Source organism: Astatotilapia calliptera, chromosome 20, assembly GCF_964374335.1.
Source record: "Astatotilapia calliptera chromosome 20, fAstCal68.1, whole genome shotgun sequence".
Lineage (NCBI taxonomy): Eukaryota > Metazoa > Chordata > Actinopteri > Cichliformes > Cichlidae > Astatotilapia > Astatotilapia calliptera.
The window spans coordinates 32,618,415-32,645,365 of record NC_137441.1 but is presented as its reverse complement, the minus strand read 5'-3'; the positions used below and the strand labels follow the sequence as shown (position 1 = coordinate 32,645,365).

The 26,951-nt window shown below is 40.4% G+C and overlaps 1 protein-coding gene across 2 annotated transcripts in view; it reads left to right on the top strand.

The window, feature by feature from the left end:
* ciroz (ciliated left-right organizer protein containing ZP-N domains) overlaps positions 1-26,652 on the top strand; it is a 30,521-nt gene extending 3,869 nt beyond the window's left edge. The window contains exons 9-12 of one of the 2 annotated variants that reach the window (XM_026153746.2): positions 509-705; positions 842-959; positions 9,789-9,822; positions 24,826-26,652. In XM_026153746.2, the coding sequence (XP_026009531.2) occupies positions 509-705; positions 842-959; positions 9,789-9,793 (320 nt within the window). In that variant the 3' untranslated portion in view covers positions 9,794-9,822; positions 24,826-26,652. Of the gene's footprint in view, positions 1-508; positions 706-841; positions 960-2,895; positions 4,561-9,788; positions 9,823-24,825 lie in introns of those variants that run through there. The other variant, XM_026153744.2, reaches the window with a different exon arrangement.
* Positions 26,653-26,951: the final 299 nt, after the last annotated feature.

Sequence of the window (26,951 nt, the reverse complement as noted above, 5' to 3'; positions counted from 1 at the left end):
TTCTTTGAACAATGTAAATGTAATGCACTTCTGTGGTCAACCACTTTAGTTGTCAGGCTCTTTGAACAATAAGGAAATAGGCCACGAAACGCTTTACTGGTCCACTGTCCGATAACTTTTGAGCATCTGAAAGTAGGAGACTGTATATAACAATGGCTGATTTCCAAAACATATTGTGCAATATTTTTGTTAAACCATTTGAAAGTTTGCACTTTACCCACATGGTGATTGTTTGGTTTATAATCCACTGTGATGGTGCAGAGAAGCAAAATTTAAAAAACACTTATGATTGTCCAAAAATGTATCAACCTCATTGTATATCTCATTATATATATATATATATATATATATATATATATATATATATATATATATATATATATATATATATATATATATATGTAATCAAATAGAAATTGGCAACAAGTGAAAATACTTATAAACAGATACATCAAATATAATTACTTGTTACTAACTAACCACATTAACACATCTTATTTTATTTCAGTGAACGCATCCACGGCAGACAAGACTGTGCTGCACATCCTCAAACGCCGAATGGGTTTGACCAGAAGAGGCACCTATCACAATGAAACACTGACACTCAGTGACCTGTCAGTTAACCAGACAGTTACTTTCACAGTGCATGAGACGAGTGAATTTGTAACTCTGTCCATTCCCACAGCCAGAATACTCCAGACAAAGGTTAGTGCTGAAACACAAACCTGTATGACTCCAAATAGTAGTGCATGGCTGTCAAAGCATACACTAACATGAGTAAACTGTGCGGCTTTGAGGATTCATTAAAGAGTAACACATCTAACCCAGGTTTATTTTACAGCCCTGCACAGATGACAACCGGCTCCTGCAGCCGTTCTACAGGGTGGATGCTGTGCTCACCTTCAGAGAGACAAATCACAAAATGCACTGGACCATGGAGAGCACGCTGCCATGCATAGGTGAGTTTTCTGCTGATGAGCACAGTAAAAACTAAAGAGGTGATCAATTATTGGATGTTTTCTTGACCATGGCATTTAATGTAGTCACACCAGGCACTTCTTGTTTGTTGCTCAGCCAGACGCTTAATGTTTCAATCCTGCTAATGAAAACACTCCAATATACACACATCAGACACTTTATTAGGTACACATTGTCTGTACAGGGTTGGATCCTCTTTTGGATGCCAGTCTAGGTTCATCTCTGACCCATGGCCCTACGCTCTCTCTTCACATTTCCCACTCTTCATTGCACCCCTCCAAAAGAATGTTTAAAAAATTAAATAAAAATAATATCACAAAGCAATAATCAGTCATATCAATATCAATAGCACTCATTTTAAAATCCCTCCTTCAACAATTATTTTCAGTGGAACAATTTCTAGATATATCACAGTGTGATTGCACATTTTCAGCATATGAGTGTTAAAAATGTTTCAATCTCTTAAAAAAACACCAAGAAAAACTACTCACCCATCACCACTTCATCTTTCGAGCCACTGAAGTCTAAAGTCCTGGCTGTATATTCATCCTGCTCTCTTCTCTCCTTCTTCTTTTAAGGACCACTTTTTTCCTTTGGCTCACTAAATATAATTTAAAATGCCGCTGCACTGATTTACTACTGTATAAGACACCTGCAGAAAATTAAATGGATAAATATTTAACATCAACAGCTTTTGCACACATTTTCCACGAATAACAGGGAGCAAGGTCAGGAAGTACAAGTCATATATTTGCTAGCATACCCCTCTGCTATCAGAACCCTTCAGAAAAGATGCCTCTTTGAATCAGTGGAGAGTAAAAATGATTGCGTAAATATTTGCAGCTAAAATGCAGTTCATGAGGGAACTACATACTGCATGCATACAGTTAGGCTTTGGGTCACAAGCTAGAACCAGGACTTGAACTTACAGTGTGACTTATAATCTGTCCACTTTAATGTTATGGTGTCACTGATTCTGTGTAATATAAATTGAGGGATGTGCTCGATTGATATCGGTGTTAGCTTCTCCTGCTTTCTGGTTCTGGGGCATTTTTTTGGCTGCCGTGTTGAAAGTTTTGCCTTTGCAGCCACAGTTACCTGTTCTTAGCTGATAGGAGTGGCACTTCCTGTAGTTTTCTACTGCTGTAGCCCGTCTGCCTCAAGGTTTGAGGTGTTATGTGTTCAGAAGTGCTTTTCTGCATACCTAGGTTACAACCAACTGTTATTTGTCCATTCTTCTCTCTTTTTTGGACCATTCTGTGTAAACCCCATGAACATGAACATGAACAACTACGCCACGTTCAAAGTCACTTAAATCACATTCGTCCCCATTCTAATGATTTGGTTTGAACCTAATCAGGTCACACTAAAGATGGCTACACAGCTACATTCACTGGCTGATTAGATATTTGCTTTAACAAGCAGGTGTACTTAACAAAGTGCCTGGAGTGTATAGGGACACAACATGCTTCTGAAATTGGATCCAAGATATATATATATTTTTTCAAACTATGTCGTAACAATGCAATAAAGAGATCTTAACTGGATGATTGGATGCATCCCTGTGGACAGTTATTGTGAGCCTGCAGTTCCACTTCTTATAGTGTTTTGTTAATATGAAAATGTTAAAACATGGGGAAAAAAAGATCCTTAATAGATATATTTTAAGATTTCTAAAATAGTTTTGTGTCAGTTAAGCTACTGCTGAGAATGTAGAAATAATTGTTTTAAAAAATGTGGCTTCAAATTTTCACATCGCACTCGTGTAACTTCATTATTAAACCTGTGTTTGCTGCATTGTCACAAATCATGTTTTTTCACAATCCCTGTAAGCCAGAATTCACTGCACCAGTCATTAAATTGTGGCATTGTTTTTGTTTAATCTCACCTTTGTTGAAATCACCATTATCTCCACAGCGGCACCTAAAAACACATCATCACATGTCACATCTTCTCCTGGCCCAAACAACATAAGCCCGTCCACACTCGACTCTACACGTGAGACTGTAACTACGGACGAGCCTTTGCCCGACCTCGTCACCATCCCAGAAGAAAACCTAAAAGAGAGAGATTCGTTCAAGCCTGCAAAGTTTCCCACAACTAACCTTCCTCACATGCTGAGAGAGGGCCGCAGTTTTAATATCCACGCTGACGAGATAATAAGGGATGATGTGTCTTCTTCAGTGTTGGATAATGGCACCAGTATCGACATTAATACGAATACAACTAGTTTATTTGATTTTCTACATGCAGCTACAAATGTTTCAGTAGAGTCAGACTTGCTTACGTCAGCAGCCACAGCCCAAACACCACATATGTCTCTTACTACGCTGGCTCAGCCTGATGAAGAGTACCAGGAACTCAACACAAGCAGTAGGAATGAACAACAGCAAAAGGAGAAAAAACTGCAGTGGATTTGGTAGGATTAGATTTATTTATTTAGTTAAGTGAAATGATTCTTCAAGTAATATATCTTAATTACTTTAAGGCCTATTTTACTCCTTTTCCTTTTAAACCCAACTGGTACCACATACATCTGTTTGCAGTCATGAAAGGTGACGCAGTGGTCAGTGAAGGCTGATTATACAGTGCAAGCAGAATTACCGTCAGACCTCTGCCAGCTATTGCCTCAGGGTGGACATTATCCAGACTCAGACAAAGGCAGGCGTTAAATAAACACGTCTCTTTCCGAGCAGCAAAACAGGCTGATGAAGAGAAGACCTCGTGTTAGCTGATGCCACCTTTCAGAGCAACTTGAACTCAAATCACAGAAAGTCATAATAAAAGCTCACAGATTGCTTGTCAGTGGTCATTCTAAGATTCTTAGATGGTAGAATCAATTTTATGTGTTAAAAACTGTTTTCTTTTCAACAACAGATCAAATTTAGCTTCTGATTTACTGTGATGTCAGCTGTAGCTGTCGCTCCCCTCGTTGCAGTACGCTAAACCAACAGCAGAGGGCACTCTCCAACATGTTTTCAGTAGGCTCCTGATAGGTCACAGCCTGCCTCCAGATGCTCTTTTCCAAATTAAGCAGTTTGACTTTTTTTTTTTTTAAATTTTTGTTTTTTAAAGTAAACCTAGATTCAGTGCTAGTTGTTTTTGTGTGTGTGCACAATTAAATGAACTTTATTCATCATAAGATAACTCTTGAAAATCCAATATGCAGTATAGAAAGGGGGGGTTAAATTTATTCACTTGAGTGCTTTAAATGTAACACCCATACAGAATTACTGGTATAGATCAAAATAGCTGAAGAGGTTTCGTTTTTGTCCCACTGCTTTTTTTTTTTCCACCTTTGTTATTGTGACCTCCCGGTATGCACCAAAGCGTCTCTAAATGATAACCGTGCGGTGTTGCGCAGTTACATGCATCATATACAACGGTCTGTGGGGCAGAAAATCTAAACTTCCTTGTGCCTTTGGTTCCCATCTGCTCAGTGAACTTATGAGCAGGAAATGGAATAAGTGGTGCAAAAAGCATGCCAACATCCCCGGTTCTTTCATGTGGCCTCTCTCGGCCATTAGCCTATCTGTATCGACTGTTAACTGTCTTTACAAAGTTAAAAATCCCTTTCATGTTTCACTGTTTCTTTTTTGTTTTAATTTCAGTCAGAGCATATGGTTTGCACATCTGGGATATGCTAAGCGTGGTGGCACCCCCCCCCCCCCCCCCCCCCCCAATACACACACATATACACACGAACACACACACACAGACTCTGTGAAGTGATCCATATATGGTCTTCATTGTTATTGCTCATAATCACTCATCATTATTATAAACAAGTTCTGTCATGATTGGTCGCTTTGAGTTTGCTGTCTGAAGATGCTTAATAGTGTGAACTTTCAGGATTATATATATATGTATATATATATATATATATATATATATATATATATATATATATATATATATATAAAAACAAAACATGTGAGTAAAGTAGGCGAAACTTTCCCTCATTTAATACAGAAGTGTGAAACCTTACAGAGACATAAATTTACCATCTCTGACTATTCTGAGCCTCCTTGCATGACCGCTTGTCCACAATTTTTTAAGTAAGACACATGCTGTGGAGCAAATTCTTTATTTCTCCTTATTTGAGCTACAAAAATGACATTTTTCTAGTTCAGACCTTTAAAAGTGGGCCAGCAAGAAGACTGTGCAGCTTGTTCTGCATGACCACAAACAAGCAAACAGATGAGGGAATGTGATCAGTCTCATCCCACTGCAGAACAACCACATTTTAATCCTGCATAATAGAACGAAAGTGGTAATCTAATGACATCAAAATGAAGTCAGAATTACTATTGTGAACAACTTTGAGTCATTAAATGCCACTTCAGCATCAGCTACCAGCTCTCAGGCAGACGGAGTTTCATGCCACTGGAGAGACACGGTGGGGGGAGGAGGGAGGGAGGAAGAGGGGGAGAGGAAGGCTATGTGTGGCTTTGAGTGGTTTGTTGGGCCTCTTCATCTCGCTCAGCGGGTAATTACAGAATCATGGGTCAACCACGCATGCAACCACGGTTACGTTGCACAGTAGCAGATGTGCTCATGACATTATCCAGCACCAGAGCAAAAAGGTAAATAAAAACAGATGCAGCTGGTTGCTACGGACCTTCGCCAAACTTGCGTACACCCCTAATTGTTCCCATGTGGGCCTGCTGAGCTGGAATAGTAAAAGGGGCGGGTATGCCCTGTTTAAAAATGCCCGTGTTTCTCAACAGGAGGAATTTATGAATGGGACAACGAGCCTGTGTGTGGTTCTGGTGGTGCGTGTGTTTATATTGTGTTAATGTGTTCGTCTGGCTTTGGGTTGTGGGGCAAAAATTAACAATAAAAGTACATCCTTCTCCGAGGAGAGAGCCTTATTCCAGGCCTTCTCTGAGCATCCCCACTTGCTCGAACGCCTCCTGCTTCTTGATGTTTCCTCTGTCAGACCATGCCTGGATGCGAGTGTGTGACACTGCACAATGTCAGGGAGGTCCCTGGTTGGACATGAGCCAGGTGTGCTGCAGGCCAGATGAAAAACTGAGGAAGAGGCTCGATTTCAGAGAAATCCTGTCTCAGCTCGGATCCGATTCCCGTACTCAGCCTGCAGCGGAGGATAAGACCTGTGTTTGTCGGTACAGGTACAGGTGTATCTATCTAACCGCGAACGCAGGTTTGCAGTAAGAGCGTGTATGCGTTTGGGTGTGGACTTGAAATTCCTGATTCGGAGGCCTGTTTCGATAATTCGACGAGGCCCGTTTGATGTTTCTTCTGTGTTACTCGCTTCTGAGCTGGAATGTGAGCTATTCTCTTTTCACCACAGACACACACCCACACTTACACGTCTTACACTGTGAAAACTGGCTGCCAACCGAGTGTGCCTCCTCTCCCTCTCTCATTAACCGCAACTGTCAGATCCTCCAGATGAGGAGCAATTAAACCAGATAATAAACACTCGCCATCAATTCCTGTTTGTTGATGTTGTTGTTGTTGATGTCGAGCTGGGGGCTCCTCTTCTGCCACCTCGTGCTAACTAGTACTTGAGTAACACACGAGAGCAGCAAGGGAAGAGTCCTTCATAACACCGAAAAGGCCTCTACCTGCTGCATGTATGGCAACACCGGCCTGATGATGATAATAAAAAAAAAGACAGTGAATGTTAACAATTAGATCCTAATCAGACACAGCTCACAGAGGCTGCTCTTTTATCCCCAGGCTTCACAGAAAAGGCAAACAAAGAGCTGCAAACTGTCAAGATAAAGGACTACTTGGGATTGGTCGTGTCTTAGGGCGTCTTAAAGGGCAGTAATCTTGCCGTGCACTGCTTCCTGAGACAACGTGCTGTAAAGACTCCTGTGTTTGCTCTTGTATTGGAGTGATAAGGCCGCTCTTCATCGCACCTTGCTTCTGATGAGGCTCGTCTACCCTGACTGTGAGAAGATGGAAAGTGTTGGATGGGTGTGTGTGGGAAGGGGTAGAGAGAATAGCCACGGAGGGTTTTTTTTTTTAATGGTGATTGGCTGATGACATAAAAAGCAGCAAACGTTCCAAGTAAAAGGCTTTGACCTGATATTTTTTGGGTAATTAAGGAACATCCTCAAATAAAGAGTTCCCTCGTTGTTGTTTTATGCCGTTGAGATGAGAATCACCGATGGCGGCGTTTGAGCCGGGATTGTTCTAATGAGGTGAACTCTGTTTGACCTGAGGAACAAGGCATAGGTGTATGTTCACTCGTCATTGTTTAGCTTGTGGAAAAAATAGAGCCTAAGATGGTTTTCCACTTAAAATTTGAAGGCTGGATAAAGCCTTCTTAGGAATTTAAAGACAATACCCTTTCTTCCAAAGGCTATAAAAACATGTATACAGCTGTACAAGGAGTTTCCTGACTCAAAGGCAAAATACAGTGTCAGATATTCCTATTACTAATCAGGATGCCGTGGCCATGGAAAAAAAATGTACAAGATGAAACTGTGGCCTGTTCAGAAAAAAAAAAGATCTGATTTCCCTTTCTCTGTGGAAAAATGGATGTGGCCTCTTGTTTTGAAACCATATTTCCCTGAAAAACACTTTGAAAACTAAACAAAATTGACAGAGTCGGATTTATTGTCTCGTGCTCTTTTGTCTTTGACCACCAGTGTTTGTGCCTTTGCCATGGCAACACCAGGGCTATTTATCTTTACAGGCCTTTTACAATAACGTCCCTTTCCTGACCAAACAACAGAGGAAATATCAGGTCAAGCCTCTTCCTCCCTCTAATGATCAGGTCAATTCGGGCTCAGTATTTCAGAGGGCTCAGGCACAGTCGCATGTGCGTCCACACGCAGTCATGCTATTGATGAGAAACATACAGTTTGTGATTGGATTTCCGTCTTCTCGGCTGAGTTTATGTTTTTCTTAAACATGTTTTGTTCTTTAACATTAAAGGAAAAGGGAGGCGATGGCTTTCTATTTATTCCCCAGGCTCAGAAAGTTAGTTCAGCCAGAAACACTAGATGGAGACAGAGAAAACTGACTCCCAGGTTGGATTTTGGACCCTTTTGAGATTACAGCTCAGTGTGTTTGAAACACAGCACAAAGCACGTCCACATACAGTTTCCCCCCAGTCTTCTTGACTTCTTTTGGGCAAATAGTGTATGTTTTACGTATACATTTAACACTTCTCTCATGTCAGACACCCCTCCCCTCAGATCCTCTTAGCGCCATATTTTTCCTCTTTGCATGATAAACCTAATAATCTCTTTTCACACGTAAAATGTGCTCTGTGCAGTCATCTGCAAACATCTTGCAAATCCTTGTGACTTGTATATACTCCAGTATACTTTAGCTGTCGGGGCCTGTCCCCTCTCTTTGCAATTACTCCTTTTAAGGAGCCGCTCTCGTGAAAGTTGCCTAGAGTATATGCAGACTACTTTCCTCAATCCACATAAACAGCACCAATAATAGAAGAAAGTGACAATCTGGATGAGGAGGAATGGGCATAAAAGCACGAGGTGTGCAGAGAGTGCATGTCACAATTAAATTACTTAATGGGTGAAAGTCCCACGATAGATCACATGTAATTTGCATCAAGAGTCACTGTAATAAAGACTTTTTAAAACTTACATTGAAATTCAATTAGAGTGTTGAATGCATAACCAAAGCCGTGAAAAATGAACTCATTGGGGGTCCCTTTTCATTACTGCCCTGAGGCAAAAGAGACCATTAATTTAATACATTCCATGTTTTTTCACATGAGCATTTTTAAGTTGGTGCACATTTCCATCCTAATGTATCTAATACAAAGAGAGAGCCTGCCAAAGACTGCATTATACAAGAGGCAAAGAACCCCCCCCCCCCCCCCCCCCCCTCATCTCCAGTTGTTACCTTGAGTAGTCAGACCACTTTCAATCAGTCAAGCTTGAAAAATGACCTGGCCCTAAAAAAAACAAAACAACAAAAGAAGAAATTATGATATTGTTTTATTGATTCACGGCGTGGTGAATATTCCTGTACCGCAGGTGCCGTCACGCAGAGGTGCCGAGCTCGACTGTAAACAGTTAAACGGCGAGCCTTAATTAAGATATTACTGTTTTATCTTAGAACAGTGGATCTGCACACTTCAGTCAACCACAAAGCCAAAACAAAACAGGGACCCCTTTCAGAAGTTCCACCCTTAAGAGGAGTGCTAATTAAAAGACTATTTCATTAACTGTTCCAGCTTGGTAAATATAAGTTTACCAGGGGTCAATAGACTTTACAACACATAATGATTTGGAATATAATTACTGTGTAAGGGGAGCCGTAAAAAAATGCCTTCAAAATAAAGCAAAGTTGTTTGTCAGTCTGACGCTGACCCCCGCCGTGTCAGTCTAAGTTACCGGAGTTCAGAGGGCAGCTCATGTTGGCTGTTGTCAGCGTGACGCACCAACAGTTTATCAGCCTCCTTTGTACCTTTCTATAGTACACATGGCTGCTATTTGGCGAGTGGCTGGGGAGCAACAGTAAACCACAGCCTCTACTTTTACTCAAGTCTTGATGCAAATATGCGAGGTTATTCCAACACTGTCTGCTCTTCGGCACAGAATTTCACAGGAAAGGCTCAAAACCTTTGAAATCACATTTAATCACACAGTCCTCACAATCTAGGAGTGCGAGGCTTTGAACTTTAGAGTGCATGCTAAATACTTAATTTAAAAAAAATGAACAAATGAGTTTGAATTGACCACTTTACATGTTTTTCTTGGTTATTAATGAAAATCACAGAAATCATAAAACAGTGCCCTTTAAAGCAGTGCTGCAAGTGGAAAGTCATAAACACATATTTTTTTCTTTTTTAGGATAAAGATGAGAGTGACACTGGAGCCAATCTGGGTGAGTCCTTGTGAAAGCAGCAGAGACATGCATTATTCATAGAAAAACTGTGAATGTTAGTGCCTCTTTTCCTTGTTTCAGCACGCATTTTTTCCATTTGTCTTGCGATGCTAAATTTTTAACGTTTTCCCCACATCGCATTGATGTTGCATGTAATTAGTGACTTTGCAGCAAAATCACTTCTGACACCGCTGTGTTCGCAAATTAGAATACTTCAGATATGGAGGATTCAGCTGGGAGAGTGGGTCTGGGAAAAATATGCGAGTTGCCTAAATATTATATGCGCTTCCCCGGAAAAGTGACAAAATCATTTGAATTAACAGAAAAGATGCAAAAAGCTAATTGAAAACTCGTGGGTTATTTATACACGCGTTTAGAAAAAAGCGCATGGTGTTTTCAGGAGCCGGATGTGTGCCCTCCGCCATCACGACACCGTATCCTGCGTGGAAAAAGAGCAGGAAACGCTGAAGTGCATATTTGATTTATTTATTTTCACCCAGACGGATACTCAGAGCTTTATACAGATTTTGCCATTTGGAGGCTGAAATAATGGATGGGGCGCTCATCCATTTTTAATTCCTCCATGTTGTGTGAAGGGTAAACATGTTGTTTGAGATGTCTTTTCTCTGCTGAACTGTGTTTTCTCATTATGAGACTGTGTATAGGGAGCAAAAACTAGTCACGAAAGTGCTTAAAGTGCGTCGCGACAAGTCATTGAAGGTGATTTTCGAATAATGCTCAGTCCCAAAAGCCACTTATGTCTGCATAGCCAAAAAATAATAGAAAAAAAAAGAGATGCCAGTGGTCCTCCTTGTTACATCACACATCAAATGTGCAAAATCCCCACCTACCCCTTCCAAAATAATATTTAGGGTGATTTTCCTTTAATACATTTGAAACATTCACTGATCTAAAGACAGGGATCTATGCTGACAGACCTTGCACCCATGGGAAGTTATTCTGTGACTAATACAGCGCAATGGTTTTCAGTTTGGACCCAGACACCAGCCCACAGATCCACTGATAATTTGGAATCATTTTTAATAAGTCGTAATTACACAGAGGGTCTGATTGTGCTCTGCAGCCCTTGAAAATGAAATATGTTACATGGGGGCCTGATGGTAAAGGATATTGCTTGCCGTTCATACATAATTGAGAGATCTTGAATGTCAAACCAGTGGGAGAAAATGCAACAGAAGCAACAGAACACCTCACCACAAAACTACACAGCATCGTCTCTACTCTGAGCCAGCCAGCAGAGAGGAACATGTGTTATGTGGTGTACCAAACTGCCCGGAGGAGGTGTACATTGACAGGTTCTGTATTCAAGAGTGCTTTCCCAAATTGCTGCGCTTTATTTACACCTACTTTCTTTCCCGCGTCTTAAATAGAGGAAAAGGACATATTTTTACCAGTTTGTGCTCCACATAATAAACGTTAACTATATATTAGCATGAGAAGAACTCCCTCCCCACCACCACCTTTTTTTTTATTGCATTTAAAATTAAAAGAGGATGTTTACTTGATGAGAAATGTGAGTGTCTTTTGTCTGCCTTGTTTCCCTTCCGGTCTCTTTGTCTGTGTGGCTGATGGGCAGGAGGAAGAGAGTTGTCTCTAAACAGATAACCTGACTTTGTTAGTAAATGAAATACACAGGAGCTCGGGATGGGAGCTCTTTATTTCCTCCTCTTCTTCATAGATAAATGACTTGCTGTCTCCCGGGCAAAGAGCCATCTTTATATTTTTGACGTTTTTGTGTTTAATGTGTTGTAGATTTTATACGGCCCATCTTTATGCTCGGCATTTTTGCATTTTCTTTTAAAGCTCAAATGCAGTTATTGATGGCCCTGCCTCTAGTACATTATGCATTATTTGTTAGTAAGTACCATTTTTGCATATTGACTCTAACAAGAAAATGCATGTATGGAAATTCTAATATAAATTGACTTATATGTATAGGCTTAGACTGTGCCCACTAAGCTTTTCTGCAAATAATATATAGTCCTTTATGCTGCTAATCCTGAAGAGCAGTCCTAAAGACTGCCCGACGTGAAGGAGAGAAAAAAAAAACCCAACCCGGACCTTTAGCTTTTAAAGACTTTTATCTTATATTACAGCAATGACAGCTTGCGCCTCTTTCTAGGGCTTTTATGCTTTGTTTCAAGAGGACCAGGAAGGGGGAAGAGAGATGTGTTAGGAGACAAAAGGTGATATTGATAAGGATGGAAGGTGCAGAGGAGTGTACTCCAGTGTAATGCAGCTTTATGATGCCCTTTTTCATTTAGCATGAATGGTTTTTATGATTCCATTTCTTGGGTGAACAGGGATGAAAGAGGGCTGAGGGTTTGAAACAGACAGAGGACACACAAGGATCACCCGAGAACGCTTTATCGTTTCGCTGTCAACACAAAAAAACGCTTTTACTTAAAATTGTCCCACAGACTCTTTAAAAGCGACATTCAAGGCAAAGAAAACACACACACACACACACACACACACACACACACGAATGAATCTGGCTGTGAAATACACGTGTTTTCTTCCCAACAGCTCCTCTGTTGTAAAGCTGCTAATAAGCTGCTGCTGTATTCATCTCTTATTAGTAGTTTGCACATTTTGGTTAAGCAACCCAGTTATTACCTCATTATCAGCCTTTATTTTCTGGAGAATGTAGGAAAAACAAATAAATTCAAAGTCGAATCTTCACATTTAACACACAGAGAACAATTTTGCTTTTAGTTTTGTCTTTTTGTGCAAATGCATTTTTGCCATGCTTTACCTTAAAATGACAAATATTTGCTGACAGTGAAAGAGTTGCACATTTTCATGGATCTAAAGGTACAGCAATGTGGATTTACATTCTTTCTAATAAAAGTCATCACATTTCTGTCATGCAGAGCAGAAAAAATGAAAAAAGAAAAGAAAAAATAATAATTTCGGTGAGTTTATCTGCTAGAAAGCACCGCTGATTCTTTAACCGCTAGCCTTTCCTAGTTAGCAGTGGGCGAAAGACGTGGTACAGGACAGGTCTCCAATCCATCACAGAGGAAATTACGTTTTAAAATTTAAGTTGGGCAAACTCTAGTGATCATTCCCAGAAGTCTGAAGTACTCAGATTTCAGTATTAAATTCAAACTGAAATTAAACCAAACACCAAATGTGTCATATTTGATACATGAGTTTTTGAGACCTTGAGTGATTTTTTTTAAACTCTAACTTCACCTCTAACTTCTCTTTATGTTTTTTTTTGTTTGTTTAAGATCAACTGTGAACTATAAATTGCACAAAAATGCCAGATGTTCAGAAAAAAAACACTCCAGTTTCAAAAAATGTGATTTTTCTGGCATTTCTTTCAGGGTTCGGGCTTTGCAAGGGTAAAATTGAACGTTCTCTAAAGCATTTCTTTTTGGGAAAATGTGAAGCGAGACTTGACAAGTGTCACCTTAAATGAGATTTCATAAAACTATAAACAAAACTGATAAAATAAAGATATTTGGTCTAAAACACAAAATAAAACTGCTGACAGTGCACACATAAATTACTTGGGAAATACTGCACTCAAGCAAAGTAAAAAATACCACAAAATACTCCTTCCTGAGAATCACGTGTAATTATTCGTGTATCAGGGTCACGTAAGTCCAGCTGTGTCATTTAACTGAAACAGGTTCTCCTTTTTCAAACTAACATTAGCTCTGAGCAATCCCAATCCCTCCTTCCATCCTCAGCAGTTTGGTGAACATGTGTCCTTCTGATACTTGCAGACCAAAGCTTTTAATTTTTCAGTGCAGCGCTTCCTCTTAGAGAGGGATAGAAAAGGGAAATTTTGGTTTCTTTGGCTGTTTTCCTGTAACATGTAATATTTCTGATCTTTTTTTTTTAAATGAGTGGTTAAATTTAAAATAAATAAATAAAGTATTTTTCTCTCACACCTAAAACTAAAAAAAGATATCTTGTTTTATGCTCTCCTACTCTGGGTGATGAGCAAAGCTGCCTCACGTTGTCACACCGCTGCCCAAGAGCAGATATGGTGACGCTGACTGATGCACACTGTTACATATTTATCCAGCCCACTCACTGGCACTGAGTTTAAACAGACAGAGGTGGGACCAAGTCATTGTTTTGCAAGTCTCAAGTAAGTCTCAAGTCTTTATCCTCAAGTCTCAAGTCAAGTCTCAAGTAATGTCAGGCAAGTCAGAGTCGAGTCTCAAGTCACTGGTGTAAAAGTCCGAGTCAAGTCACAAGTCTGAAACTTTGAATTTCAAGTCCTTTCGAGTCTTTAAAAAAAAAAACGAAAAAATAATGTTGCAGTTATGCTAAATGTAAATATTAGACCATGTAATTTTAAAAATCTGTGTTTTTCTCAACACATGACAAAATAGTGAACTTAGAAAATATACACAAATTGTGAAATTGCACCTCTTTAAAATGCAGCTCAATTAAACCTAGCTCCAAGAATAATTTTCACCGACAGTTCTGAGATAAGCTGCATGTTATTCTTGGATGCGGTTGTAGGACCGGCTTTAAAATCGCATGACAAAAATATCATACACATTAAAAAAAAACTGTATCACCAACGTAGCCTGGACAACATTTGCTAGTTAGATGAAGTCAGCTATCTCATCGTAGCATATTTATATGCATATTTATAATCATACGGTTCTTGGAGTGAGTGCATACACTCATGAAGTTTAGTAACTTCCGGTCACTGCAACAAGCCCAGGTACAGTTTACCGACGGATGGGTGCAGGACCTTGAAACGCACCGTGTAGAAAGTAAAGACCATCGTACGTATCATAAGTTTACCAGTCTCACAAATTGTCGTCATAAATACACATTCCTTAACCGTTTATTAATATAACCTTTGAGCTCAACGGTAATTAATTAGTAGTGGAAATAATTTCTGGTACCCATCACAGAAATGTAGCAGTGACAATAATACTGTATGCTGTAATCGTACTGGGCAATTAGTGATACAAAAAACCTGTTTTATCCTGTGAATAAAAGTATGTGTTTTTGTCAATGTACCATAATAACAGAAGCGAAACGCAATATTGTGTCAGGACAATTCACTATTTATGCACAATAAATAAAGGAGCATAGCGCGACAATTTCTGTTCAGCGCCAGACTTGCTTGTAACCTATATCACTAATTATGTTATGAAAATGACGTATTAACTACTAAAAAACACTGACCTTCGTGTAAATGCTTGGAGCAGACTAACCTGTGAGCTGGAGGGTTCTGGGACGTTATATTTGGTCTTTGAATGGCTGCAATCCAGACCATCCGTCGCGTCTTTGTTACTTCGGAAACATGGCTCGAACAATTTCTCTTCAACAACGTAATCCGATAACAACCGATCTCTTTACCCGTCAGCTTCTCGTGGCTGTCATGCGACCGGCTATTGCAGTTAATAATACAACGGCTTCTTGTGTTTCTTTTTATCGCTGTATAACTGATTTTAATTGAAAGCCTGCGTGCGCTAGTACCGCTTGCCACGAGTTCCCAGAATCCTTTGCGGTTCTACCCGTGAATGACGTCACATTTTCAATCTCTAATATAATATAATATGCATGTTAAATTTTATATTTGGGGTAAAATATCAAGTCTTTTCAAGTAAACCGGTTCAAGTCCAATTCAAGTCCCAAGTCATTGGTGTAAAAGTCCAAGTCAAGTCACAAGTCTTAGAACATTTTTTCAAGTCAAGTCTAAAGTCATAAAATTAATGACTCGAGTCTGACTCGAGTCCAAGTCATGTGACTCGAGTCCACACCTCTGTAAACAGAACAGCTGATATGTTTCTAAAGTGGGAAATAAGGAAATTGGAACAATCCAGACTGACTGACTATCTGATAAAGCCGTACAAACCCCCTTAACCTTAGATATGAGTGGACCTTAAAGTAGAAACAGAGACCTGAAAAGGTTTTTAAAACATATTACAAGAATGCTTTGGATGGATGACTTCCTTCAGCCTTACTTACTCGTGTCCGCTCTTCGATCCTGATACCGATAGTACTGTTTAAAGCGTCCACTTACCAGGAACAGGGTGTCATTTTTCTGTCTCTCAATAAGGATCTGTGGTTTTATCCTCTGTGTCTAAGGCACATAAAGGCTTTATAAGGGTGCTTACAGAGAGACTCGAGCAGAATCAGGGTTTTTGAATCTGTTTAAATGATTTTAAAGGCGGGGCTGAAGGCTATGATTCTCTGATTTATTGCTTCCCCCTCTTAGTTCAGATTGATGTTTTGCTTTTCCATGCCTTCCTGCTTTTATGGCATCATCTTGTGTCCAGAGATGTGGCTCCTCCAATAAAGAGCCTTTTAACTTTGCTCACATTTCTATTAAAAAAGAAAACGGAGAAACAAAAGGAACTGTTTCGAAAACTTGTGACAATCTATTAAATCTGAGCGGTATGGTGTGCGCAAAGCGTGCGATATGAATGAAAAATGTGGCAGTTCCTCTCCTCTCAGCAACACAATGGAATATAAAAATAAACTACGCAGATATTTTATTACTGGTAGTACATTTATAATTCTCCTTGAGGCTTTCAGCAAGGGACAGCCAATCACAGGCTATTTTATGCTGCCGTATTAAGACTCGCGCAACAAGAAAATCCACTGAACCACAGTGTCCTCGTGTCATAAGTGTCACATTGGGCTGTTGTCTAAACAAAGACATGGCCTGGAAACAAGAAGGAGTTAGGGGGACAGGTTAGGCACAACGAGAGACATCCATTTTAATTAAATGTTACACAGTCCCACTCCCAGGCCCTAATACAAGTAGGCTTACTGCAAAGATCTCATTTAGGACAAACAAGATGACTGCATCTTTCTCTAACTATCACCCACAGCCGAGGAGCGCGCTGCGATACAGGGCTGTAAAATGACTGATGTTTGTAAAAAGCGACATTTCTGCCTAGTAAGCACTTCTACAGGGACGCTCCTGAGTTTTTATGTGCGGGTTCATAAACTCCCAGACTAATGCACCCTGACACTCTGTTTTGATATCATTACGGCATTATACCCATCCTTTTTTTGAGCGAAAAAACGCAAGTACTTAGAAAGTCGAAATTCATAAATAAATTTATGTCAAGCTGCACTTAATATTGATTTTGTTAGTGTACAGATTCAATAATAAGGTACCGAGTACATGAATATTTAAATATAATCTTCATTTCTGCATCTCCTAATGGCCTTTTCTCCTCTACACTCAATTTAAACACAATTTGGAAACTATAATGTATTGAAAATGACTGGAATTCAGCAATAAATCACTGCTGGGATACTGGGGGCCTTTTATAAGATAGTCCAATATTAGTTCCCAGAGGGATCGGCACAATTAGATTTCTGTTTTTTTAAACTTAGCAATTATTATTCCAGCTATGGTTTCGCCAGAAATTATTGTCTCCCCTTTTCCAATTTCCATGCAGAAATGGAGCAAAGCCTAAATGGTCTGTAGGTTAACCAACAGAGGCCAAAGGTCAACCCCTGCACAGAGCATGCAAATGAAAGCCACGGCGTTACTTTGTTTGTGCTGGAAACTCAGGGACCTGCGTAAAGTCAGTTATTGTTAACAGTTAATGGATAAAAGTAAAAGAAGAAGAGTGATGCGTCGGTCAAGGCAGAAGTCCAAGCTAGCGCAAATGAATGAAGAAAACCCTCTAATAGGCATGTGGAGCCACAGTGTGCGATCCATATGATGGCTATCAATAATTCATTCTTGGCTTTGGCCTTTTGGGAGGCATTAAGGTAATATGAAGAGCAGTCAGTCCAAATGGTTTGCAAATCCTTTTTAAGCAGGATACACAGTATCATTTACCTGATTTCTGCCACTAGCAGCTTTATAGGGAATCTAAGTGTTTTAGATAAGCACAATCAGAGACACTTGTGGTTCACTTTGTTTGAAAGATTAGAAGCAGGACGAATATGAAAACAGTTCAATCTTGCTCCTGGTGGTTACTTTGTTTTTAATGGATTAATGCATTAAAACATGATACGTGGCATTAAAAATAACAGATGCAAAATCAGAACTGATTAGGAGAAGCAGATCTAAAACACTGGGAGTTACTGTAATAGTTCATGGAATACGAATGGGACAGCTTGCTCGCAGAACATATGGAGTTCACACTCCATACTGGTAACTGCTGATAGTTTGTTTCTTGGAGCCTTCTCTGTAGTTTCTTCACCCCCGTCCATGTGTTTCTGCTTCCACAGGCACACTTTGTTGTCTCTGCTCGCCCTCAGGAAAAGAAGAAAAAGCACTGCTTCAGCAGTAATATTTGGCTTTTCTGAGTCATTTTGATTCGTCCCAGCATTTTGAAAGCCACATGTATGTGATTTGTTTTGGAGAAACAGGCTTCCATTCACAGACAAACTGTCAATTGATCTCATATGATAAATATTAGCTGAGGATTAACAGAATTTAATTGTTACCCAAAGTGGAGCCGAAGGGAAAGATTTTCTTGAAAAAGCTTTTCCGAGTAGCATTAACAGAGAACATGAGAGACGCACATAAGGAGGTTGTTATCATTTTTCTTTCTTTCGCGTGGAAGGAGCATGTATACAGTTCGGTCCAAAAGCACTTTGGCTCATCAGCTCAGCGATTACTCCGCACACACCGTATTATGTAAAGGTGGACTAGCAGTGGCGGCTAATGGCCTCCCTGCCTCTTTAAGTTATGGATGTAGCCTTTTGTGCTGCAGGGTCGCACATAAAGGCCTCTCTTTTTAATTCACAGTCACCCACGGTCAGGCTAAATGGCTGACACTGGAATTGGAGGCCTGTGTTTACACTGGTCGACACACACACACACACGCACACACACTTAGTTTCAAAAATGGCTATTGACATTGACTGAAGAGCTTCAGCTGGATTCTCTGCAATGTTGCTTCAGTGTTAAAGATTTTAGTGAATGCTGTCAGTTTCACACGTGTATGATGAAGAGATTCCACGAGGAAATGAATGGAGTGAATTTCCCGAAAATATAATTGCGAACATGCAACAAAGAGCACATCTAGGGGTACATCTCATGATGTACTACTTGCTCGTAAAAAGCTGCCAGTTAAAGTACTTTGCACAACGGTGTTTAAGCTTGTATTTCTCTGTTATTTATGTTTTCATTCGCGGTCACCCCTTGAAATTAAAGACTGCGCATTAAATTTTATGATTGCTTCTGTAAATTACAGGGAAATTTAAAAGATATCTACAGTAAATGCGCAGGTTGTTGCTGGCTGCAGATACATACACGAGCATGCTAATAACGGAGCCAAAGCTCGCCGTTCAGCGTTGTATAACATGCACAGAGTGCAGGCGCTGTTAGTGGCCGTTCATGTTCATTCTGTCTGGGACTTCAACCCCGATTACAAAATGTTGCAGAAACCTGATCTGTGCATTTCTGAGCAGCCCACATTTCTACCCCCCTCTTTCCTTGAGTAGATTATTAAAAATTGATCAGTCTTTGTAATGTAATAATTTCTGTCTGTTTTCATATTTTAATCCTGTTTTAAGGAAAACACGATACATTAATCAAATATGACAGAACATACTCTTAATGTAATCACGCAGGGGAATATGAATTGCAAATGCCTCGGCACCACCCTCCTCCAGCACCAAATGTACTTCCATTAATGTTACAAAATAAAATAATCATGACCATTTTAAATAGAAATCAACTACATGGAAAGCGACGGAATATTTGAGAAACGGAGTTTGCGCGAAATGGCAAAATGCAGGGGCTTTTCATCAAAAGGCAGCGGCGTAATGCTGTGAACAAGCGCCGGTGCCTTTGGGACAGCAACTCAAGACAAATGCAAGGCGACGCACGCTTCGCCAGGCCCCATTTCCTCACTGATCGAGATGGAACACAAGTTTTCTGTGTCAAGAACAAAGATTCTTCTTAGCTGAGATGATTCTTGACTAATGGTACATCATCACTTTCTGCGCTGTCCTTGTTCAAGAGATTGACAGGTTGGGCCTGGGAGCCCCAAATGCACTGCAGAGATTATCCACTCTGTCTCTGCAGCTTCTTTTTTATGATGTTTTTATATATTAAGACGCACAACTTCCCAAAAAAAAAAAAAGATGAAAAAGCACTCGATAATTGAACAAACAACTGGTGCCCGTGAGTTTCAGAGGGCTGGAAATTAGCGCACTGATGACATCCTGCAATAAATGCAATACATTATGAACATCTAGGCGCCACTGCAGATCTGCGCAGGATCGCATTTATGGACTTAAATATCTCATCAGCATTTAGAAGTTTTCCTTAAAGAGATTGGGAAGGAGCATTCCAGAGACATTCTCTCGAAATGGAGAGGCACCTTTCAAAACAAGTCAATATTCAGCACAGAAGAAAGAGGTCCTAATTAGATTCATTTGCCTCTTGGATCAATGTTTTCCTAGGGATGTGAGTTATAAAGTCAGAGTGGAGCATAAATAATCAAAAACAAATAAAGATGTGTGTTTGGAGAAATATGGCTGATGGTGCTCATAAAAGCTCAGCCCGGCATGCAAAAGCGGGATGAATATTTAAAGATGGGAATGAAAGAAAAAAGCTCAGGTAGAAAAAAAAAAAAGGCGGTTTCTAAAAAGGTCTGACCTTGGCCGGCAGAGTGGAGGAATCCTTTAGAGGGTACCTTGGCCATACTTAGCGAAAAGTAGATAATTTGTTAATGTCACGCACTTGTTGGAAATGGCAGATAAATGGATTTCAGCCATTATTTTCCGGCCTAAGTGAAGTGAAGGAGGAAACGTTGCGGAGAGGACAAACCCAGTTATGACTGATAAGTGTCTAAAAGCTAATGAAGGCTGGCTAGGCCAAGGTCAATGGCTGCTAGCGGGATGCTATGTGCTGCTCCGTTGTCCTGCTGCTTAAATATAGAGGAAATATACATTGAGCTTTTAACACCTTGAAACATAGGAGAGACTGGTATATGAAATATGGGCATGTAATGGCTTTTTAATGACGGCCTCCCAGCCCACCATTCTGGCCTGAGATTGGAAATCGGAGGTGAACCTTGATATCACTGCGCTAAGTGCTTGTAATGCACCGTAACTTCTGGCCATCCTGTTGAGTGAGACAGTTCAGGCCAGGAGATAAATGCCCCTGCACTGGACAGGGCCTTTTGCTGGCAGGAGGACACCGCACTCCCCGTGATCCCAGCCAGAGTTACTCATAAGTTCAAAACAGTGACAGCGCAGTCAGTGCGATTTTCAGACTGTAGCAGCTGAAGAATGAATTTATAAAAGTTTGTTCTTTTTTAGGATTATAGGTTCAATCAGAGATGTAGTTTGAGCCTTCTACATGCTTTTAATTATATGCTAAATCTTGAATAATTACATGTAAAAAGACTAATTGTTGTGCCCGTTCAGCTTAGACCCACCTGGAAACCACAATGTGCACATCACTGGGTCTAGTAAAGGAGGGCAAATGTCATGTCAATACTAATAGAATATTTATCCAGTGAGGTCTGTTTATATAGTCTGCATAGGTAATGTGCTGAATACAAGCCATCTCTAACTTCACCACAGCTGGCCAGCAGTTTTTAAGCACGAGTGCTGCAACTGCACGGACCCGTCTGGTGAAAGTTCAGGATTTAAGGAAGTAAGAGGGAAAAAACCCCCAAAAAACATATTTAATGTAAAACACGACTTGTTCAAGTTTATAGTTTATAGAAGATACATTTTTTTCTCTCATCCAGGTGCCTGTGCAGCACAGCGTATTGCAGGGATCGAGTTGTTACAAAAGCTGCTACAGTTTGGGAAAAAGCTGACCCTTGGCTGGACTCTCAGTTTTGACGCCTATAATCCAATCATCTGAGTGAATAATTACAAAATAATAACACCGGTGCAACATCATCTTGGCTCCATCCAGTATAGTGGCTTCCCTTCCGCCACTCGTGTGCTTAATGTCCTCTAAAGACCCATATTACACCCCAATTAGATGGCACTCTTGTTTCCTTACATCAAGGGCTTGACTCTACTGGCTTGTCACCCTCCCTTGGCCTAATCAATTTCATTACTCCAGTTACAGCCCCAGCCCCGGGAAAGCTGTGCCCTTAAACTTCAGCTCCTGCTTCAATCGATCAATAGCTCGAGTCCCTGCCAAGGTTCCATTTAAAGTTCATTTATTTCAAGCCATCATATAAAACAAGACAGAGCATCGATGCAGCCCCACTTTGTTTTATTTGACTGAGGATTTCCACCATGACACTCAAATCCACTCCAGTTTACTCCAAAGGCTGTTGTGGGAACGGGCACCTGGTGGGATCACGATACGACCGAGCTTATTTACTTCCTGTTTTCCGACCCCGGTGATCTGAGTCACATGTGCACTTCTGCTCCATGTGCTGTAATAAAGGGAAATAAAGACCAAAGAGCCTTTATTTCCCTTAAATGACGTGAACCCAATTACAGTATTTTAAATTAGCAGCCCGAGCTTCGCCATTCGAATCTGCTGGAAGGAAAACAATTTAGCTGAGCACCACGAACAAACTCTGAAAGTGTAAGTGACTCTCTGTAAATAATCTGATGCATAAGCTCACAGAACTCGGTGCCTCTTCCACGCATTTTGTTTGCTGGAGTTCCCTATGGATCCTGCAAAGTTAAACATCCCATATATTCACCAGTTAATTAATCCGAGTGATTAGTGAAATATAGCTAGGTCTGTCTCCTCCATTACATACTCTATTTGTTAAGTCTATAGAGATGCCAAGCTTTGGTGTGCAATTATACAGTATACAGAATTAAGATCCTTAAATATTCATAAGGGTTATATAGCAGATGATCATGATTGTGAAACCCTGCATCTTCAGTCCTTCATTAACCAGACAACTTCATTATCATTCACAGCTTGACAAATCAGTGGCATGGTTTTGGAAATCTAATGAAGATAATTTGCTTTAGATATTGTGAATGAGGTCCCAATTTACATGAAAGTGGCCCCCAACATTGATTGAAGTGGTGTGTTTTACTTATTTTGCTGCTGGGATGCGTTGCAATGCCCCACTGTATCTCGCGGCTCACAGTCCCGCGCGCCTATTAGCTTGGCTAAGGAATTACCTCCAAATTTCAAATTAACAAAATTTCAGACAAGCAAAAATTAAGAGCTCAGGTTGCATGACAGGTGTCAGGACAAAGCTCAAGTGACTCTTGAGATTTTTGTTGATTCGGGCCAGCGGTGAGTCAAAGCTGATGGGTCAGCCGGAGCCAGACTCTCCAGACGTCCAGTCACCGCCACACGAGAGTGACTTCATAAGATGTCAGAGAGCATTTCACCTGCCGTTGTCACATCTCTCCCACAACTGCGTATTCCTGTGCCACTTATGAATTATGGATGGCCGGCGGAAACAAACCTATAGTGCAGATTCAAGCCTTTTATAAACTATTTAAATGCAGGTAGTTGTCATCTTTTTTGTGAGGGGGTTTGGAGAAAGTCTTGTGCTACATGTGCTCAGTCACACACATGCAAATCCTTTAAAATATTACTCTGCTGTACAGATTGATAGAAAGCCAAATTTGTCCTGGGAAAATGCAGACAAACATTCCTTTAAAATAATTACCTATACAGCTTGAAAAAAGGCCTTTGGCTCCCCTCACACCTCTGCATCCTTTAATTTAACAGATTAAGCAAGGCTAAGGGAAAGTAAAATGTGCTGTTATAACTCTTAATCCGGAGCGAAGGTGGCTTCAAATTTTCTAGGCTTAAAGGTACTTATTCCATGCGCATTTGCCTTAATCTTAATATGAAAAGCTATTAAATGAGTGTAAAATTAAAGGGTTCTGTGTGAAAAATTATAGCGATGACCTCAAGCTGCATGGGGTTTTAATAACAACTCTCTGTTTCATGTTGACCAGAGTTCCACTGTGGGCTTTTTCAGAGCGCCACTTTGATGGAGGAGGCTTGATTCAGTAGCATGTTTGGGTTTAAACCAAGAAAGAAAGAAAAAAGGAAAGCTCTTTTGGTACAATGAGCATGTCAGCCTTGCCACACATGGCAAACCTTACAGCAGTAGGGGCTTGGCAGGGAGAGGCCCATCTCTGGGAGTGATTTCTTCCAAAGCTGGCCCAAATGAAAGCATCTTGTTTTAATCAGGGATTCTGGCTGCGATAGCTGCAGTGGGAGCAGCGAGGACTTGGCAGTCGGTTGCAATACAGGCTGTGGCACTCGTACAAAATACACAAATATTTCCACAGTAATTATGTGTCAAGTTAAACAAGCAATTGAGGGCTCGGGCTGAATGTGTTGGGGGGGGGGGGGTGCGAGGTGCTGCTGGGAGTGGTTGAGGGTGGGGTGCTGAGCAAAAGCGCACGGTGTGTTACTTGGATGCAGAGGATTGAGTGAGACCCCCAACAGGACAAATTAGGCCAAAAGACTTTGATACGCTTCAGTTTTATTTGTTTTTTTCTGCTCCAGGAAATGCAACAGACCTCACTGTAATTGTGAATACTCAGTGGATTGAGCAATAATCATGTGGTATTGCCACTTCTCGTTCCAGTGTAGGAAGGCGCTTTCAGCTCGCAAGATACAGTTCAAAGACTGGGTGGATGGCCAAAGGGACTAAGTAATTGTGAGATCAGTGACTAGTGCTTTTTTGTGGTTCCTGGTTTATATAGGCACATTTGTAAATCTACATTGGCACCGAAACTCAGAAATGAAATATGATCGCTGTATGACTCTGTGATCTTATTAAAGCTGCTGGAAAGGCTGGAAATCGAGTATGAGAAGCAGAATCCCTGCACACCAGCTCAAGCAAAGGCAGCAGAAAGTAGTCCTGTCTTCTCTCGTGCTCGTACAATCCTCTGGATTTGTTGTTAAATAAGGTACAGCTGAATCAAATGAGATTGAAAATCTGAGGCTTTATAGTCTTAAGATTTCAGAAAATTAGCTTAGAAAAAAAATCTAAAATCTGCCCAACAACTGCTAAAAGAACCTGACAAACAAAGCTGCTGAACTTCATTCACCTCTGTGCGTAAGAAATAAAAATTCTCTTCTTATCTGGTTTACAGCTTTTTGAAACTAAAAGAACCTGATGCCAGCACACAGTCCTCTCTCCCTGCACACAACAGATCGGACTACATCTGCAAGCCACCTTAAGAGTTGCTCCACCTGGCTGGGGGAGTCAGTTGCAGCCATTGTGTTGAGTTGACTTCCCTGTGACCTTCCACCTTGAAGAATCTCTCTGCGCTGAGTATCACTGTACCTGATTTAAAGCTGGCTAATCCAAACAGGAAACCAAACACTTGCCATTCAGCAAAAACAGAATTCCTCTCTTTGCAGATCGACACATCCGAGCGCCATCGGAAACAGACGTTTAAAGTAAAAGGATCCCGGGAAAAATATTGGAGAGATTTCTCCTAACCGCTTCATTCTGTGACTGGAAATAAATATGCACAGACGTCACTGATTAATATGTAAAAATAGCCTTAGTGAAAATAATATATTTAAATGAGAAAAAAATAACAAATATAAAAACTGACTGATTGACAAATATTTAAATCCACATTCTTTGTTTAGGTATCCTCTAACTGTCTAACAGTTAAGTAGTCTTTGTAATTGTTGCTTTCATATGTTAAATTATTGGCCTGAATTAAAGTGGAACATATGTTACAGCAGCTAAACAAATAACTAGATCCTCATTAGGGAGATTTGTAAATGTAACCTCTGAAATGTTAGCAACACATTTTTTTAGCTTTGGTTTTTGTGGGCTGATCTGATGGCGAATGTGAAGTCAGGATGTTCAAAGAAAGTATGGGCCTAAATAAGGAAGAAGAAGAAGAAACTTTATTGTCCCTTATGGGAAATTTGACTTTAAAACTTAGCAGAATTTGCACAATAACACCAACAGTTCCATCATAAATCAATAAAATAAGTTAATCAATACACATTTGTTTCTTGATACAACTCCGGCAAGCATTCGAGCACACATTGGTGTGGCTTCAGAGCTTTTACATTGCTACTGCACTATTTCCTGTTTAGGAAAGTAGAGAGTCATGCACGCAGCTCTTTTTTTTAAAACATAATTTCGAGCAGACGTCTTACCTGCAGTTTAGCAATACTCATAAAGACTGTCTTCCAACAACATTATCTGCATTTCAGGCCTCATGTCTCGAGCTCCTCACAGCAGTATGGCTATGACACTCTCATTACACTCAATCCAATATAAGCCCCCTCATTTCGCTACTTACTGTATGGAAGCAGCACCCGCAAAGTGACACCACCTCTCTGAAAGAATACGCTCATTAGCAAAACCAGCTAACAGTAGATCTCCCCATGTCTATTAGTGTTACATTTACCTCTGGCGTGACAGTGATTCATCACAAATATTATCTTTGACTGGAATCCTGTCTCTGTACACTTCTATTGCTGCTGTGACAACCATTAAATCACCTGCCACGGTGCAGCCACTTTACTGATGCCGCTGTTGATGCCTGGCTGACCCGTCTGGCCCCGGCAGCGCATACCTCTGCTTTATGTCACACGTGGTAGCAGTTCAGGACCAACAGGCGCGTATTCTGTGTGACTGAGCTTCTTATTTCAAATACATTCTGTTTTATTTTTACTTCTTTCCCTGCTTTCATGCATGCAAAAAAGGGAAGTGAAAATTGCATGCGAGTGCAGAGATGGATAAGGACACTGGAGATTCATCACAATTATCGCACATCCTATAGTGACGTTCTTTGCTCTTTGGTTTGGAACTTGTCATTTCCTGGCGTATGTTTTTCTTTACACCTAAAAAAGTGTTTTGCTTTTTTTTTTTCCACTCTTCTTTTTTTGTGCTGTTTTCTCAAACTGATGTGGGAATTGAGAAATAAAGCAAACAGTCGGGCTCTGAATCCATTTCTTATTTAAATGCTCACATTGTCTGCGCCAAAACTATGATTTCCCTCCTCACTCTGCCACGCACAAAGCCCATCTTCCCAGGTGCCCGCTACAGATGGCGATAAAAGGTATTTGCTTTTTGAAGGTGTTGTCTTGGGTTTTTGTGTAAATCCATTATTTAGGCTATCCTTGGTTGGATATTTATTGTTAGGAATTTGGATGAAACTTCTTGGTTCCTGGTGGCGCGAAGCATAAAGGAACGACATCCCCCTGGATTGTGCAGCTGCGCAACTGTACGAATTCAAAAAGTTTT